The sequence below is a fragment of the Lytechinus pictus genome, chromosome 10 (genome assembly GCF_037042905.1).
Source record: "Lytechinus pictus isolate F3 Inbred chromosome 10, Lp3.0, whole genome shotgun sequence".
Lineage (NCBI taxonomy): Eukaryota > Metazoa > Echinodermata > Echinoidea > Temnopleuroida > Toxopneustidae > Lytechinus > Lytechinus pictus.
In genome coordinates this window covers 35,287,500-35,307,687 of record NC_087254.1, presented here as the reverse complement: position 1 = coordinate 35,307,687, position 20,188 = coordinate 35,287,500, and the positions used below count along the sequence as shown (strand labels likewise).

Below are 20,188 nucleotides of genomic sequence, written 5' to 3'. Positions count from 1 at the left end.
CTTCTTTTCCTTTTTCTTCTCCCACTTCTTATTTTTTCTTCTTCTCCTCCTCCTTCTTCTCCCCTTTACCTTCGCCATCTTCTTCCTCTTCTTCTGCTCCTTCTTATTTTTCCTCCTCATCCTTCCTCCCAATTCTTCTTCTACTCCTTCTTCACCCTCCTCTTCTTCTTGTCCTCCTCCTTCTTCTTCTGCTCCTCGTTCTTCAATATTTTATCTTTCCTCAATCTCTCCACACACTTCATCTGGACCGCTCATGAGTTTAGTGGAGTATCGTCTATTTCTCCGTCTCATGTTATATGCACAATCTTCAGGTGGTTCCCGCCAAGCAAAGTGTATTACGGAGTTTGATTACCCTAGGCACACTCTTCAAGAGGCAGACGGGATGGGGTAATACTAATAGGGGGTTCACGCAGGTGGAGCGGCCTGAGCGGAATCTTCGAGAAGGGGAGATACACGTAGATTTCATCTACAATAACTTGTCAATGACTGAGGGAGGAAATGGGTATAAGGAGCCCCCCCCCCCCCCCCGTCATCCATTATTGTTTAATCCTTGTGGGGTGTTTTACTAGTCTTAAAATCATTGTACAATCACTCTCACTTTATAATGCATCCTCTTAACACGGTATAATCAATCTTTTTATTACTAAACTAAATAGAGACATGCAAGAAACAAAACTAAGCCTTTATGATTGAGAACACTGGAAATAAATAAGATTTATTCTTGTTCTACTATATACATAATAACATAAAATGAGAGCCTTTACATGAATGCACTTCATGTATTGTGAGAATTCTTCGTTAGTATATAAACAAAAAAATGTTTGTAAATTCAAGCACCTTTCAGCCTGAATGCAAGTCCTTTTTTCAAAAGTTCTATTCGACTAAGAAAATGTAATTGTTTTGCACTGTCATAATCCAGACTAAAATCAAATAAAGCAATACATTACTATGAAAAGTTATAGGTCAGAGATAATATTATATGAAAGTACATACATGAAGTTTCAACAAATCAAGAAAAAAGAGAACATTAAATTTACATAATTAACTACATATGGAAAACATATTCTGAAGTTTGTCCTTCTGTAAATTTTACCAGTACTTTTCTCAGTGATCTACACAAATATTTTCATGATTGCTGATGGAACTGACCTGGTCTAGGCTTTCCAAGGCCAAAGTCAATAGATAGGCCTATATATGGTCTGTTAAATAGACTGTACAAATGACTCAACCTTAAGTAAAAACAGCAAAAAGCCAAGACCTTGTTGATAAACTCACCCTTAGGAGTTAAACAGTAGATTTACCACAATTTAAAGGAAAGAAAGTAAAAACTGTAAATGTGAGCCTGCTTTACAGGTTGACTATATTTGTTAACTTCTGAAGGTTTCCAAGGCGAAGAATAAATCAATGTAACATCTGAAGGTTTCCATGGCAAAGAAGAAGAGTGTGGTGGTTTCACGGTACACCATGTATTCTATCGTGGGCATATGATGGTCCTGAAAAGGACCACCAAATCAATGTAGAGGATCCAATGTACGCCATGCACACACTTCGTAAGCATTTTTGGTCCTGAAAGGGACCACCCAAACTCGACTGTCCTTGCTGTCTTCAGAAGATATGTAGTGGTTGACAATTGGAATGAATATCAAAGCATTGAGCATGTTATGTACCCAGCAGAGGTTTAAGCACAAGATTCTAATCATACTCTAGAAATTTACTGAAATTTGTTGCTCAATAGGACTGCATTCATTTAGGTAATGGACCTACAAATCAATTAGCATTTACCATGCAGACAATTTAGCTGTCATGTTGAGGAAATGACACTTCTTCCCCCCCTCCCCCCCTCCTAGCCCCCCAAAAAGGACAATTACAGAGCTAGGTGATCGGTATGAGTTCTGAAAATCCTGAAAATTGTGAAAAGCATCTTTTAAGTCATGTAGAATGATGAAGTGATAATAAATATGAAAATATCAAATTGACATTTTAATGCAATCGCACAAATGACAACATGGACAAGTTGAAAAGTTATGGTGGGAGTACTTGAACAATTTTGAAAAAAAAAAGAGAGTCATTTCGCAGAAAGATGGTTCCCAAGTACTGACATATAGTACTTTTCTTTTTTTAACTAGGAATCATTCATGAAACTGTTGCTAACACTATGAACACAATAGAAACTTTGGCCAGTTCCCCAAAGTGGCATTAGTGGTACTTTTAATTGACAATACACAGTACTGTGAATGCATCATGTCTGTGACAGTGTTATCAGCTGAAATTGAAGAACAAAATATGTCTTTACAGAAAATTTTTGTCATTTAATGTACATCAAAGGGATACAAGTGCAGATGGATAATGGAAATAGACAAAAAAACAATTCAGAATTGGATGATTTATACGGAGTAAAAGGAAACAAATATTAAGTTAAGACACACTATAAAAAAAACAATACAACAGCTTTCATGTATATCACTATTACTGTTTAGCAAAGATATACTAGTATTATGTTTAATCTGTTTAAAATATAGTGAAAACACTGAACTGATGTGTGGTTATCCCATCAACTAAATTGAAGTTTGAATTGATGTTGATGCAAATTTTCACCAGTGGAAAACATGATAAAATGTGAATATCTACAGGATGTAATATCAAGCAAATAAATTGGAAAGTGTCTTACATAATTGGAATTAATAAAAATTTAATTTGGCAATACAATGGGAATATTCAATCAATCTCCATTGTTTTACTATACTTTTTAGTTTACCAACATACACAATTAATACTCAATTTAGAGACAATTTTTCAATCTAAGCCTCTAAATTACTCATGAGATATCTTATGCAAATCAAACAGGATAACATAATTTAAGCTAATGTTAGGTATTGCACAAAAACATTCATAAAATTATACATATATCAATTCAAATTGCAACACAAAAAGGGATGAATTGCAACATATAGCTACATAATAAGTACTGTTAGATATTTTCCTTCTTCATATCCTATCTTCATAATATCTAAAATAAATTTGATTTCATAAAGTAATATTTGTTTGGGGCCTTTATCACTTGAGAGTTACATCACGATGCAACACAAGAAGGGATTAATTGCAGTAGAAAGCTACAAAATACTTATGAATATAATTCCCTGTTTGATAGTCTCTGATTAGAATATTTGTTTGGGGCTCTAATACATGTTATTTGTCATTCCTGTTCATATTGTACAATTTTTTCTGCTGAGAAAATAAATGAAAATGAACTAAATATGTTGGTAATCAATAATATTGATAACATTCTGCATTTTACAGCACTGAAAACAAAAAATGATGGCTAAGTTTCACAAGAATATAATTATCCCTGTTTATTGGGCTGGCATGCACAGGGAGTATGCACTTTCACCACTCACTGGGGAGCATTCCATAGAGAGCTACAATGCCTGAAACACTTGAATTTCATAGGTCTTCTTCTCCTCCTTGGGTCACTACACACACTGCAAAAACTCCGGTGTTGATTTAACACCAGCCTGGAATCTATATATGTCCACACCAGAGAAGTATTGAAACAGCACCAGTTTGAAACCAAACCGATGCTGTTTTAAAACTAATTGGTGTTGTATAAACACCTTTCTGGTGTTAGACCAAAATGAAACTGGTGTTGTTTAACACTTCTCTGGTGTGGACATATATAGATTCCGGGCTGGTTTTAAATCAACACCGGAGTTTTTGAAGTGCAAGTCCTGTCCAGTGGAGGGTACAAAATCTGGCTTTGAGGTACCAGACATTTAACCACAGGGTGCTGCACTCAACCCAGGCGAGGTGAAAGGGTACGCGGCATGATAACTCCCTTCGATGCACCGAGTGCTGGAAATAGCAGCTCGAGCTAAAGTCCGAGTAGTAATTATAGTGCGCCTTGGAATGAATAATTTCTAGATAGTGTAGATGGCACAATTTTAGATAAATGCTTATTTTTCATGATAATTATTATCACTTAAAGTTTGCTAGTTGTGTGTTAGATGCTCTCGTTCAATGATGAAAGAAAAAAAAACTGCTTACCGTCAGATACACAAATAAAATTTTGAGCATATAAAGATTGATCAGGGAGAAGTGAAAGTGTTAATATCAAACTTATCACAAGATCACGGCAAAGTGCCGATTGGTCTACACCTGCTTCATCTAATTGCAGTTTGGTATCATCTGAACATGGTCTAGTCCTAGTTCATCCACTTACCATTTGGTCTAATTGTCAATTAGCCCATTCTATATCTTGTCTAATTTCCAGTCAGGCTATAGCCATTTTTTCGAAAATCTGTTTGGTCCAGCATCAACAATTCTACATAAATAACATGAAATATTATTGAATGAAATTTATATTAGTAGATGAAGTGGGAACTGGACATCTGGGCATAAGTGGGAATTAGACCAAATATAGAGAAGACCAAACAGCTTAGGTCAAATGGCCCTCATTCTAGAGTCCGGTTTAAATTAGACCATTAGGCCCGTATTCTGAACTCAGGTTTAAAGTAAACCTTGGTTTAAAGATGTGGTTAACTAAGAAGAGCCCATTGGGACACAAACCCATAACACTACACATCCAATTTATTAACTCATGTGACATCCAAACTGTTCATAATTGTCTTGGAATGATAACTGAAGCATTTTTCCTCATTATGAAAGCAAAAGGAAACAATATAGTAAGCAACAAAAAATATACAACATAAACAGAATTTTTGGATCCCCATAATTGTAGCACAGAATTAGACCGTGGTCTACGATAAACCTGACTTCAGAATACGGCCTTAGACTCTCTGCTAAATTTATGGGAAGCCAAACACATCAAAATTTTGTTTACATTGGACGCTTCTCATGGTGAAGACAATTATCTTATTTAGCCTTCCCAGACAGTTAACAATGATCTGAGAGTCAAATGAGCTGATATATCGGACCTCCACCGTTTTTGTTGTTGTCACAACTGGCTATCCATAGTTACACCACAAGTTTGAACCGGAGTTAAGAATACGGGCCAATGGGGTTCAGCCCATGTAGTATTAGACTATCTTAGATGTAGAGCTACTGGTTTGTAGATCAACTGGTAGCAACCACCATTGCTACCAACCCATCCTACGATGTATCAATGAGGTTTCCCTCCATCAGACTACCTCCACCACCGCTTCTGTTATTCTCATGCTCCTCCTCTTCCTCCTCCTCATCCTCTTCATCATCGAAGCCATCGTTGAACTGATCAGACCTGTCGTAATTGATGGTCGTCCTGAGGAGATCGACCTCGATAGGGAAGAGGTCGGTGTTCTTCATCTGCTGGTGACAATCCTGGAGGTACTGGGTCATGGCAGACACCAGGCGGTGGAGCTGGAAAACTATATCTTGAACTGCAAAAAGAAAAGAGAACGAGGTTGCATTAGTGGGAATTAGATACAGTGTTATGTTAGTCATACTTTTTCACTCTTTCACATTTATTTATGAAGGTTTTCTTGCTCTATTAGTGATAGACTGTACGAAATAACAGTTTAAGGACCCACTTTGAATGGTAAAAAAAAAACAGATTTAGTGATTAGAGTATGAAAAAAAAATTAGGGGTAAGGTTTTTCAATTTGGGTGAATTCTGAATTATCAGGGCTATTCTTGCATTTACATGTAAAGAGCTACTTTTTTATGCCATGAACAATTATGCTGTTAAAGTAATTATAATGAAGAAAATTAATTTTCAATACATTCTGAATACTGTTTGAGGCAACTTCAAAAAGATTATCACTCCAAAGCATTCTAGTTTAGATATTTGTGGGGCAATTCGGGCAACAGGCTCTCTTACCCTTGTGTATGTCCCTATGTTAATAATGAAGCTTACCATGTTTCTGGTCCAATAACTCCATTTTAACCATCACATCTGATCTTAACTTAGCGAACCTTGCCCTTGCTTCTTGCCGGCATCGCAATATCAATCTGCAATGAGATGACATGAAATATTGACACGTTTAATAATACCAAATATAGCAATATTTTATTCTTTTGAATTATTTATTTATATTGTTCTTTGGGTCTGATGAAAAGTGGCCCATAACTGCCACATAAAAACCATGATTAAATTTAGATAAATATCTATATTTTATATTTACATTTAACCCTAATAGTCCTGGCTATTTGAGTCTGGTAAGTCCTGAGGAAGGGGAGGGGGGACATTATGCCCCCCAGATCTCGTCTGGGACTATACAATCGTGAATTAATGCCGCCACGCCCTCCCTGGACTATTATGGTTAAAATAAAATAAAAAAATAATGAAATAGATCCTTACCTGTACTCATAGTTTCCTGTCTCCACTCTGTAAAGAGGTTCTCCAAGTGTAGCATATGCATACTCTTCATCATCCATCTCCTTTACTTTCAAACAGTATGACTGATAAGATCAACAGAAACAGAGGATATATATTAATCTACATTAATCATACTAAGTAATATAGTATATTACATGTATGTCCTCCAAACTAAGAAACATGAATTAAATATTTTTTTCCTAAAAAATATGCACAAATTATAGACAAAGTCAATTTATTATGATCGTAATTGAAAGAGAAAACAAGAAATACATGCATCATATTTCTATCCCATCTTGTTTGTGCCAAGCATTTAACCTTTCTTTGATTTGAGTATGAAAATGAAACCATGGTAACCAGACAAATGTACTTCCAAGAACACTTAGTTATATCCTTTAAAAACAAAAAGACATTGGTAAATTATTATCTGCAGGCCTCTAAAATTGGAAATGTTTGAATATGTATGTCTGTGGTAAACTTATTATTGATATTACTATCACTATCATTACCATACTGTTGTTGTTGATACTGCTGTTATCATATTGAGCTTAACATTAATATTTTGTGATAAACCCAATAAAACAGAGAGTGAATTCCTAATCAACAAGAAAAATCCCTAAAAATGAAACAGATTAAATTTTGCTATATATTTATATATATATCCTCATATGTGACATATCAAATAACAAAAAATAGAACTCACCAGGTATTCAAATTTAGCATCGGCATACTTCTTGATGGTGAGTTTGGTGTCTGGAATGGCTTTCGTGAGGAATGTCCCAAGATCTGATAGCATCTGTACAGATTAAAGTTTAAAAAGACCTCAAAATGAAGCTCAAGTCAACAAAATCAATCAGTATTTAACCCTAAGAAGACTGGGGGGGCGGGGGGGCTGATTCAGCCCCCCCCTCAACATTTTACGCAATAAATCTGCCGCGCGAATTTTTTTGACCGCGTCACTCGCTGACTTTTTAATTTCAAGTCTCGTGCAACTTTTGAGACCAAAAACTGTGTATCCCGGGTACGCGGTTCCGAACTTACGCAACATTTCGTAAGTGCATGCAGACCCAAAATTGCTCAAAAATGTTAATTTGTGTACAAATCCAATGCAAATAGTGTTTTTAGCCAAAATTCATAAAATGTATCATTATTTTTCCTTTTACTGCTTAAAATCAATTAATTTTATCTTGTTTATGGTCAAAATAAAGTCTCCGACAATTTCCATTGAAAAAACAATAAAAAAAACAAAAAGTCGAAAAACAAAGAAATACATAAGAAATTAAGAAAGCAGTAAAATACATAAAAAATAAATGTGTTGTTTACATTTTTTTTAAATAAATTTAATCAGATGCCTATAAACAGTATGTGAAACAAAAATTAGCATTTTAGGGGCATTATTTTGTTAATCAGAGCAAACTTATGATTTTACGCATAAATTAACATAATTAATGAGCAATGAGATTTTTCGCAGAATTTGATATTATAGTTTTGTAGATAATGCCATGGGTAACGCGCGTGCCAATTTTCGTCGCGATCGAAGGCCGAGATCATAAGGGGGGCTGAATCAGCCCCTCCCCCCCCCCCCCCCCCCGGTGTTTTTAGGCGTCGAAATAGCCCAGTCTATTTAGGGTTAAAGCTAATTATTGTTTGGGGTACAAATTTTTTCTATTTATTTTCACAATGTTTGGGAGCTTATATATTGGCAATTCCATGAAATTCATATGTGCATCCAACTTCCTATACACGAGACCTTGCTGAAATAATTTTCTGTTTTGTAGCTAATATGCAAAGAGGAAAACTTTCGCTTATCATGACTTGTACAATTTGTGAAGTGAAGTAAGAATTAAGAACAGTCATAAACGGGGGTCAGGGTGCTTATATAACGGAAGTGTCCATGTACCTATAAAACAATTTCTACTTGAGTATTATTCAATGAATGTATTACAACAAAAGTTGGTAGCATATGCATTATGACACACAGATTGAATCGAATCAATATAAGATTTAAAGGCAGAATGATGATATCCTTACAGGTTTGACCGTTCTCAGCAACCTGATGCCAAACTTCTCCATGTTTCGATGAGCGTCTCCAAACTTTGTGAAGGCCTCGCTAGCTTTCGGCTGAATCTCCCTTGTGCCGATCAGGCAAAAGATATCACCAAATGCTGTTTAGAAAAAAAAATAGTATTTCCTACATGAACATATAAGACCAACATTTCATTGAATAACAGTGGTAATGATAATAAACGGTCCTTCAAAAGGACATGGATATTATTGAAGATAACCATGATACATAAACTACACTTTAATATCAAGAGTTCTCAAAATAAACATACACAAAAATAATACAATTTAAAAGTTTCATTCTTAGGCATGTTAGGTTGATAAAATATGAACTGTATCTTATACAACTATTCTGGAACAAAATCACTCCTAAAAAAAGAGATAAAATGTTTATTTGCTCTTTATTTTTTAAAAATTATATTCACATAATTTATATATTTTTGTAATACCAATAAGTGAGTAAAATTAAGAATTCATGTTAATATCAGAACAAGTTAATTAACGCACAAGGTATATCCCCCTCCTTTCCCCCTTCTCACTATTTTGTTATTGATCGAATCAGCTTGTTTGATATGTGCATATTTCTTGACTTATGTTTGTTTCTGTTTTTTTACTGCACTTTATTCTTTTCATTAGATGATGTCCATGTCCTGTATCATTTTTGTTTAGAACAGGAAACCTGTGCTTATTGTTACAATTGTTTATTTGTTTCCCCTTTTTAATCAATAAAAGGTGATGAATTTTTTTTTTCAAAGTGTAGAATTCTTAGGCTTTAAAGGTCAAGTCCACCCCAGAAAAATGTTGATTTGAATAAATAGAGAAAAATCAAACTAGCATAATGCTGAAAATTTCATCAAAATCAAATGTAAAATAAGAAAGTTATGACATTTTAAAGTTTTGCTTATCTTTCACAAAACAGTGATATGCACAACTCAGTGACATGCAAATGAGACATTCGATGATGTCCCTCACTCACTATTTCTTTTGTCTTTTATTGTTTGAATTATACAATATTTCAGTTTTTACACATTTGACAATAAGGACCGACTTGACTAAACCATACGTATCAAACAATACTAATTCCACACGTTCAGGGAGGAATTAATCGTTTTTTAACTTGCCAATGAGGAGAAAATTAGAATATTCCATATTTCATATGATAAAATACAAAAGAAATAGTAAGTGGATGATGTCATCAGTCCATTTGCATACCGACCAAGAAGTGCATATAACTTTTTTGTGAAATTAAGCAAAAATTCAAAATGTCATAACTTTCTTATTTCACATCCGATTTTGATGAAATTTTCAGTGTTATGCTTGTTGAATTTTTTTCTTTTTATTCAAATCAACTTTTTGTTGGGTTGGACTTGTCCTTTATTACTTAAAATATTTTCAAGTAGGCACCCAAGAGGATGAAGAGCTTTAGGGCCTCTTCAAGTGACTTTATAAATGACCCAGCAATGGATCAACCTTCCCTTCTCAGATACATCCAATAGTCATTACCTCTGTGTGTGCTGGACATTTCATAGAAGATCTTGAGCAGTTTCTTGGTGTGGTCCATCAGTCCTTTATACAGACGGGATGTCTTATTCAGCTCATCTAGTCGCTTAATCAAAACATCTAGCAGAACAAGATAGTTACAATATTCTTCATTGATTTAAATTTTAAAAATTATATCAATTGGATTCAGTAATAAGTATGATGCTGTTGTAAGGCAAGGGACTTGAGCACATGAAATAGATTTGCTTCAGCTTTATCATGAAATACAATAGGTGGTATTCTGATGGCTATGGTTTTGTAAAAACCTGGGTTGAGTTTGACCACACTTATGGATTGCAAGTTGTCAACTCCTTCACCAATTAAATCCTGCTGCAAAAGGTTGCCAAAAACTTAATCCAGTCATGAAATGGGAAGAATGAGATAATACAGAAATATTATGACTTTAATTATTAAAATGAATTGATACATTATAATTACCACAAATATGAAAGAAATATTATGAATGCCAACATTCCATACATGTAGAAGGGTGGTTTGACATTCTAGTTTTAAATAGGTTTAAACCTTGGTTTATCAATCAGAATACCACCAAATGACTTCAAGGAGGTTAATAAAAAATGCAGTTGACCTAATGGTGGGTAAAACCTGGTGACTTTACCATAATGTGCAAATAAATTATGCAGGTCTCTTTCAGTACAAGTAAATATACACTTGGCTTCACGTTGATATTAACCATCCATATAAAAATATACATGTATGAACTATAGTGTATTCTAGGTGAATCAATAAAGCCTCAAATCAGGATTCAAACTAGCCAAGGTTGTGACCGTTTGGTTTCATGCTCAATGAGCAATTATACATACATGTCATATGATCCCAACAATAGATAGTGGGCCCCATAGGTGCCTAAGGGCTGTTTCATAAAGCTGTTTGTAAGTTATGCATGGCTTTACCCATGAATAGGGACCCTTTCTTGCACAGGTTGCAGCTGACTTGACGCCCCATGTTCCGGCTGTTCATAAAGTCATGCGTAACTTTAAGAACAGCTTTGTGAAACACCATCCAGGGTCTCGTAACACAAAGATTCGTGATTAATCGTACACTTGATTTTCACAATTGATTGTACATTGTATTCAATGGAATCAATTGTGGAAAAATGTTCTACGATCATTGCTATTAAAGGACAAGTCCACCCCAACAAAAAATGGATTTGAATAAAAAAAGAAAAATCCAACAAGCATAACCCTGAAAATTTCATAAAAATCGGATGTAAAATAAGAAAGTTATGACATTTTAAAGTTTTGCTTAATTTCACAAAACAGTTATATGCACATCCTGGTCAGTATGCAAATAAGGAGACTGATGACGTCATCCACTCACTATTTCTTTTGTATTTTATTATATGAAATATGAAATAATCTAATTTTCTCCTCATTGTCAAGTGAAAGAACGATTAAAATCCTCCTGAACATGTGGAATTAGCATTGTTTAATACTATATGGTTCAGTCAAGTTGGTCCTTATTGTCAAATCTGTAAAAAATGAAATATTGTATAATTCAAACAATAAAAAACAAAAGAAATAGTGAGTGAGTGACATCATCGACTCTCTCATTTGCATGTCACTGAGTTGTGCATATCACTGTTTTGTGACAAAATAAGCGAAACTTAAAAATGCCATAACTTTCTTATTTTACATCCGATTTTGATGAAATTTTCAGTGATTCTGCTAGATGGATTTTTCTCTATTTATTCAAATAAACATTTTTCTGGGGTGGACTTGACCTTTAAGCTTTGTGGTACAGGCCCCATGTCCCTGTATAACTTACCATTACAGAGAATAGCTCTACTGAGACCGAGGGCATCAGCAGTTGAAGAACTCATGTTCTCCACCATCCGATGTTTGGCTTTCTTGAGAGCAATATCCATTCCTTTCCCTTCCTTGGTGTCTGCTTTGAGGCTGTTATAGCTGATTATCACCTCTCCCTATCAAAAATCAAAGAAAATATGCATAAAGTCATTCTAAAATTTCTTATCTGGCAACATTGGTTTGGATGTACAAATATTAAACTTCCTGCAGCTCTAGATGAGAGAGTTTCATGAAAGGACTTGTCAGATATTTTATCAGACAAGTCCTGTTTTTACAGACACTTGCCATAGTGCTTCTCAGCCGATCAAATTCAAGGAATTTAAAGCATTAGTGCACATCCGCTATTGCATAATCAGAGCAATGTAGTGATGTGTAACATACCGCTAGGAAATTAAATTGCAACTTTAAGAAACACTACCCCCCCACAGTGTTCTGCAGCATACATGTAGCTCTCATACCCAGCAAGAAACTTAATTCCAACACAACTTCTATAACACATAATTCCAATGTCGTGATGTACATTGTCCTCTATACTGTACTTGTACATGTATGTCATGAAGACCTTTTAGTGATGCAATGACATAAACAGGTAGCAATAAGTACCATGGCATCTAGATTCTACTCTCTTCCTTAAGGTAGAGCATCAAGAAACCTGCATTTGCACATACATGTGTATTATTAACCCATTGCCAAAGTACTGGGATTGGGTAGTCCATGTACAAAACTAACAGGAATGATAGAATTCAGAATTCATTTAGGTTACCTTCCCCAAGAAATCATTGTGAATTGCAGAACTTGACCGTGGTTGGGAGCAGATATTCCAAGGACAAATGGGGGGTCAATGGGTTACAAAAGTTGCACTGTATTGCTTCATTTATAAAATATACCCCTGGTAGTGCAGTAAAATTACATGTATTTGCTGTCTGATTCTGTGATGGCCATAAATATCAAATGATAGTGAGATGTTGCACTGTGCATAAATCAATTTTAGAGATTCATCTTTTACCATATGCTCAAGGTTTGGTTCTGAATAAAAGTGGGTACACGTCAACTGTACATGTAAAGGTACAGTGCATGTAGATTATCTTTTACATCACAATGTAATTCGCATTCTCCAAGAGAAAATATAGGCCTACATGTATCAATATGTACATTTTAATGAGAGAAAGATGATGAATAAATGGGGAAGGGGTTGTACACAGAGAACATATTTTTCATCACAAGTTTTACATTTCTTTGCTTTGCAAAACAAAGCCATGCTCAAACCTTTTTTTGTTTTTGTGCAGAGACTAATTATATCTTTTTATTTAAAATATATTTCAGCACCTTTCATAAATTGAAAAAAAATACTAGGGAATACTGTACAATACTGTATTCCTTACAGCTAGCATTCACTGGCCTAGTAGCCAAAGGTCTAGTTCTCAGATAGTCTTACACCATCATGGCTAAACCAACTTGGTCTGTTACAAATTTGGTATATTTTCACATTTTGTCATAAAATATTTGGTTTAACAGTTATCTACAATAGACTATTGTTAGACCAAGTGGATATTATTAGATGAAATGGGTATAACCTATTCCATTACTTAAAATATTAAACTGGCTAAGTAGTACTTGTTTGTAGACAAACTGGTAGCAGACAAACTAGAATTAAACCTTGTGGGACCAAATGGAAAGTAGGTATTAAAAGTGGGTGTCGACTAAGTTGTAATTTACCCTGTATTCTGCAGTATACATACCTTGAGAGCTTGGATCATCCGAGCCACTTCCACTTTAGTTCTTCCCTTCACAGACTTCTTATTGACCCCTACTATCTCGTCTCCAGCGTTGAGGAGTTTGCTTTTAGCAGCAGGGGTGTTGTCAAACACCTGTACGATGTACAAACAGGGGCAGAGTGGCGCCCCTCCACCGATACTGATGCCCACGAGGTTCTGACTATCCTTCTCCAGGTGGACAGTGCCTGGAATGGCCTCCATACCCCTGAAAAGATAATATAGTAAAGGAAGGAATTTAGGATTAAACTGTTTTAAAACTAAATGGCAGTTTAACAATTTAATTTTTTTTTCTGTGGACTTTAGCATACCTTGGCCTGCCTTTATTACCAAAAATATTAAAGTCCATGAAACTGTTGCTCTGCTGATTCTACTCTTTAACATCTGCAGCTTACCATGAGGTTGTCATGTGCATGTATCTTGTTGTGAGGAGTGTACGCTACTTGTATTATTCAAGGGTATACTTTGTGGAAGAAATTCATACATTATCTAATTCTGATGTATGTATGGAAAATAACCACGAATATGGTTTTGAAACCACTGGCACTTTCAACAGAGGTATATCGAGGGAAGAGGGAGGGGGCATATACCAAGAAACCATTTTGTGGGGGGGGGGGGACTAAACAACACACACTGAATGAGATACAGATTTCTTTGCTACCCACAGATTTACAAATGTAACAAACAGATGGGCAGATATATGAGAAAACGATACAAGCAGAAAATAAAAAATCCTCATTTAAACCACGGAGAGTCATGCATATATACCTGTGCATATAGTGCATACAGAATTGCACACTTTATAAATCACAATATTTGAGGAATGCAGACAAACAACTATTGTAAACAATCCAAAGAATGCAAATATCCAATGGGGTCATCCATCATTAACCTAGGATAGCCCAAGGCAATCATTTCTATTGTTACCACTTGATATTTCAACCCGTTATACATTAGCGCTTTCATGGTAAGCTCTTCCCGTTACCTGTTCAAGTTCACAGCGTAACATTATGAGCATGCATAATTTCTTACATTAAACACAAATAAACAAAAACACCTTTAGAATGAATATGATACATGTACTGTACTAGCTGTGCTACAGACTAAAGTACATGTACAGCAATGTTAAACAGCTATAAATGTTGATGTAAAATAACCAGTTCCGATCCAAATGGCCTGGTTCTTTATTGCACATAATTCCATGACTGATTCGGGCCATGGGCTTCAAAGTAGGAATTTCTTAATACAGACTGATCATCAAGCAACATGCATACATGTATCTTGATGCAAGTACAGCAAAGCAGTGTACAGAGGTAGGCTGAGGCTTTTCTCAAGCTTTTAATCCCCAAACAACTTCTGTTCTAAATATACTGTACATGTACATGTGCACAATTATAACACAATTCTAAGGTGATCTCTTGACAGTACAACTTCCACAGGTGAACAAAGAAACTAACAACTTGATGAAACAATTTCCAAGCCTTCCTATACCCCTCTCTCTCTCTCTCTCCCTCCAAAAATGTCAAATGTAAATGTTGGCCAATGTAGGCCTCCACAATATTTAAAGGAAAGAGAAATCTAGAATATCAAAAGATAAGTTACCTTGGTACAGTGGATGACATGTCTATAGAAGCTAGGAGTATAGGTTCAGTATCCCCTAAAATTTGCATCATTTTTCGCAATGGCAACAGCACTGCGATCAGTTACTATTAAACTAGTTAAAGAATAAAGATAAGATCTAGGCCGTACATATCGTAACACTCTATTGTGCATGGTAAACATGATATCAAACAATTGCTTCTTTCATTCAAAGATACTGTACTGTATCATGATTTGACCAGAATGTACAATATAGGCTTGGGCATCACAGCCGAATAATCGAGTTTGCCACATTCTTGTCACCAGAGTCGAGGAGTCGACCCCCATAGTTTCAAGGCCCATATCTCGAGCCCAAGGGATTCAATGTACAAGAGAACTGATTCTATTTTTTATAACATAGAAAAGCCCTGTTGATGTACAATCAAGGCTTACAATGAAGTTGAGAATTCTAGGCTCAAGAAATTTAGTTTATACTGTCAATTACTGTGCAGTTGCGTTAGAACTACTCTCCAGACCACTTGTGTCATAAAGTGGGAGTGCAAGCAGACTTCTCCAGAAATTGGTCAGATACACACTTTCAATGTTTCAATAACAAAAAAAGAAACCAAAAACATTGAGATTTGAGAGAGAAAGAGAGAGACGGATATACCAGGGTGACCAGACAATCCGTACTTTAAGGGAAAGTCCCTATTTCACAAATTTGTCCTGCATCCCGTATATTGACCTCGAAGGAAGTGTCCCGTATTTCAACTGCCAAAATCTGGTCACCCTCGGACATACAAAGAGGGGATGAAAAGAGCTTAATGTGTACCGGTAATCTGGTAATGCACTAGTGGAGTCGACTCCTCTCAGAACCGAAGCCTTAGGTCAGAACCAACTCTGGGAAAGCTGGAAATTGCCCAAGCCTAATACAATACATATATGTTGATATCATTTTCAAGTCAAATTTAGTATTTCTCGAACAGATTTCCATCGTTCCTAGAGATTCGAGTAAGGCAGATCCACTTGTAGTTTTAATACTCCATGATCTCATTTGCAAATCACATGTACTACATGTACCATCCAGCTGGCGCAGAAAACGCTAAACTTGACCTACACAAACAAAACCTCAAAAGAATAAATGTTTGTCAAGTACACACAATGCATACCAGAGCTCTGGAGCGATAGACATGGTTTTCAACAAATACTATAGTCTGTTGAATTTGTTGAATAACGGAAACTTACTCAAACAGGGAGAGTTAAAATTTACAAACTGGCAGGACCATACGGTAGCAAATACTAGCAATTAATCAACTGATTTCATATGGCCCATAAGTTAATATAAAATGCATATAAATTTCATTTTTTTAATGGTTCATGACCTATTTTTCTTTCTTTTTTTTCTTTTTAGGAACGGGTGTGAAATAATTTGTGTATTGATATACTAGAGATACAGTAAAATTTTCGATTTTCTGAGAAAATGACATTTCATTGATATTTAACCAAATGATATGTAGAAAAGTTGCTGGCATATGACGTCACAAATCAAATAATTCAAATTCTAATAACTTTTTTTATTCTTTGATGGATTTTTCTCAAACATGATCTACTGAATGCTACAAGCAGGATTTGCTGAAGTCCTGCCTTTGGCCCGAAGAAATAGTTTGAAAATCAACCCACAGAAGACTGAAGTGATTCATGTTTCATCTAGGATTAATTCTGCTTTAACACCAGCTTGTATTGAAACAGACGGGGTGGATGTACATGAGACAACTAAAGCACACAATCTGGGCTTTCACATGGATCAACAGTTCAACACCTTCAACTAAAACAACAATGTGTTCATTGAGAAGAATTGCAAAAATTCAGAACTACTTGTGTAAAAAGACCACTGAAAAGTTGATTCATTATATCTGTCTGATCTGATATCTGGATGTGTCCCGCAATAAAAATCTCCGCTCTTCTAACCAGAATTTATCAATTGCGCCAATGTCTAAAACATGTTCGTTTGGGGATCGTGCCTTGGAAGCTCCTTGCTTTTTGTTAGCAGCACCTGTACTGTACCTGGAATAAATTGCCTAATCATCTGAGGGCCATCACTTGTACTTCTTAAAGACATACCGTAGTTTGTTCTCACGTTAGATTGTTTTGTTTAAAAGGTACGGTATGTTGCAAAGTTTTTGTTACATGTAGTTTTTCATTCATGTTTTTTTTTATTTAAAGTTTATTAGTATTAGACTAAACTACTTTTATGTAAAGCGCATAGAGATTCTGTCAAATATTATGCACTATATAAACCTTTGGAAATATTTTTCATCATTTTTTTTCTTTTTTTACAATAAAATTATCCTATTTTTACAATAAATTTATCCTTTAATCAGCAACAAGGAAACCAAAACATCTTTTCACATGTACAAATTTGACTATTTAGAGAAAAGAAGGAACATTAATCTTTTAAAGTCAAATAAAATCAATTTCAAGATCCCTAAAACCAAAATATCAAAGAAAATACAATCCAATCTAGAACGGTCAAAATATCAAGAGCACTACATGTAAAAACTTTCAAACTCTATATTTGCAAATAATACATCTAAAGTATATCGTTAACAAGAGTGTCGCTATTAAGGTGAGCAAATAATACGCCCGCCTGTAACGCGGAAAATGGAGAACATGTATTGGTCAAGCAAGAAAAGTGGAAGGTGGAGACTTCACCTTTGACCTTTTGACCTCCAAATCGATAGGCTTCCTGGGATCCATGCTAGTATCATACGCACCAAATTATATGAGCCTAGGTTAAGTTAAACTAAAGTTATTGCGTTTACAAGGAAAACATGTCACTGTGAACTTGATCTTTGACCTCAAAATCAATAGGCTTCCTGGGATCCATGCTAGTATCATACACACCAAATTATATGAGCCTAGGTTAAGTTAAACTGAAGTTATCACGTTTACAAAGAAAAGTTAACAAGTAGACAGACAGACGGACACCGAACGTGATACCATAATAAGTCCTGTAGGACGGGCTCCCTGCGCATAAAAAATATATTAAAGTACCCTGCTCAACGAAAGGGTACTAAAATGTTTTTTATTAACTTACAGCTTATCTTCACAGGCCATGAATCCTTCTGGGGTCTTTATAACTTCCACTGGCATATCGTCTCTAATAAAATAATGTATTTAATGGAAATATTTATTGGTTCTCTGTTCCTTTTTAAAAGTTTTTCTTTAGTGAATAATGAAGCAGCTATCTCACGGATGCATTCTCCATTGCTAAAAGTGCTAGAAACAAGTTCCATCAAGCAAATGAATTACTTCAAACCTGAAGTATGTGATAACTGTTCTCCCATTCAGGTATCTTCAAATTCAATAATGTTTGTGGAAACTTTGCAAACACATTCTAATGTCCATTCTTCTGATACAATGTTCTTTTCATAATAAAAATGTGATGGTGCAGGCTCTAAGACAAATCCAGTATGATCTTGATGGAATGATAAAAGCTGATTATTCCTTTTAAACTCTTGTCAGTTTCCAATCACTCAGGTCAGATCCACAATGCCGCTTTTACTGATCCAATAAGTATCCTAAGATAATGCAAAACTTTTAAATAGGCCTATTCACTTTACGACTTCCATTAATGTATCTGCATCCCAAATAGAAGCTACAATGTACATGAATACATGTATGAGCAAATGTACATGCTTTTAAGATTACACAGATACTCTTCTGGTAGGCAAACAGGACAGCTTGTTGAAAAAAATAAAACCCTCCAATACATGTAAGAATTATTATTGTGCTGGTATGTGAAATCAATAGACAGCTTTTCATGAAATAAAAGAGATCTGGGCTACCAGAGCGTGGCTTAATATCCTTTTCATCATACTTCCAAGGTCCCTGGTTCATAAAGGTTTCCACTCAAACTTTGATCGACCAAGCCTAAAAGTAGCAAAGAAACTTACAACAGACCAAGCCAACTAAACAGTCTTATATTCAAGGGTGAAACATGAAGAAGTATTTGCAAAGCATACATGAATTAATGTAAACAGAAATAGAAGAGTATAAGTGCAATCGCTGTGTACAAGACTTAATCTCTGACATGCACAAACCAAGAACAACATTTTTTTTTTTACAATGACATCCAGTCGATGTGAGAACAGACTATTCTCCTTTGATATGCAAATGAAGGGGATACAATACTGGTATTGATTGGTATTTGTATGAAAATAGTGTATTGTATTTATTTCGTTGTCAAATTATCTCAAGGCTTTAGGTGTGAGAATCTCCATACACATACATGTAGCTGTATATGTACAACTTGCGCTTCATACACACTTTTCACAATGTTGTTTGACGATAGCAGTCCATCCAACTTGACAGTAATGTATGCCTGGTTCATGAGTAAATCTTTTATAGAGGAGATAAATTTGAAATATCACAGTGCACTGAAAAACGTTATTTCTGTTTTTTTTTTAAGTACGGGAAGAGAGAGAGTGAGAGAGAGAAAAAAAATGAGTACGTGTATGAAATTACCATTATGTACAGTTAACAAACAATACATACTTTAAGTCTTTATTCAGAAAAAAGTCTCTAAAAAGGTCCTGTTTCACAAAGGCATGTAATAACAACAAATGCACAAGATTACTATCAGCCAATCAAATTGATGGATTTCAGTAGCTCTAAACATTTATATTGCAAATTTGTTATGATAACAAGTTTTGTGAAAATTGGCCCCAGATGTGTCCCCCTGACTCCCCCACCTTATCTTGATGGCAAAACTTGTTTGAAAAACAAAACAAAACCATCTTGGTTTGCTGATGGAAAATGAAGTAAATGCATTGTAATAAATGATTCTGTGATCCATGTAAACTTGTACATGTATCTCCATACTATGTTTTGAAAAGTAAATACAGAATGAGGATACACTTATAAAAGTCATGGAAAACCTTTGTGAGCAGCTCCAAATGTTATTTTTTTTAGAATTTTAAGTTCCAGCAATCATATTTAATTGGTAGATAATATATCATGGAAAAACAAGCCTAGTAACACAGGTTCTGACCTTAGTTTTACACAAGAAAAGGGGGAAGAGAAATGTCATAATT

The 20,188-nt window shown here is 35.1% G+C and overlaps 1 protein-coding gene across 3 annotated transcripts; it reads right to left on the bottom strand.

Annotated features, from left to right (window-relative positions):
- Positions 1–682: 682 nt before the first annotated feature.
- LOC129269546 (PRKCA-binding protein-like) lies at positions 683–19,134 on the bottom strand. Of its 3 annotated transcripts, none has more exons than XM_064105959.1 (9): positions 19,049–19,134; positions 13,482–13,722; positions 11,702–11,858; positions 9,878–9,994; positions 8,342–8,475; positions 7,014–7,106; positions 6,293–6,393; positions 5,849–5,943; positions 683–5,372 (listed from the first exon to the last, which is right to left on the bottom strand). In XM_064105959.1, exons 1-9 carry the CDS (start codon positions 19,117–19,119, stop codon positions 5,107–5,109), a joined length of 1,275 nt encoding a protein of 424 aa, XP_063962029.1. In that variant the 5' UTR covers positions 19,120–19,134; the 3' UTR covers positions 683–5,106. The 3 variants fall into 3 exon arrangements, with proteins under 3 accessions (XP_063962029.1, XP_054763035.1, XP_063962028.1); XM_054907060.2 differs by lacking the exon at positions 19,049–19,134 and adding an exon at positions 18,190–18,685; XM_064105958.1 differs by lacking the exon at positions 19,049–19,134 and adding an exon at positions 15,117–15,151.
- Positions 19,135–20,188: the final 1,054 nt, after the last annotated feature.

Coding starts and splice junctions, on each gene's coding strand:
- LOC129269546 (XM_064105959.1), bottom strand. CDS start 19,119: ATGTATGCTTTGCAAATACTTCTTCATGTTTCACCCTTGAATATAAGA. Junction 13,723..19,048: donor TTTAGTTGGCTTGGTCTGTT/GTAAGTTTCTTT, acceptor TTATCTTTTCAG/GGGTATGGAGGCCATTCCAG. Junction 8,476..9,877: donor AATGTCCAGCACACACAGAG/GTAATGACTATT, acceptor TTTTCTAAACAG/CATTTGGTGATATCTTTTGC.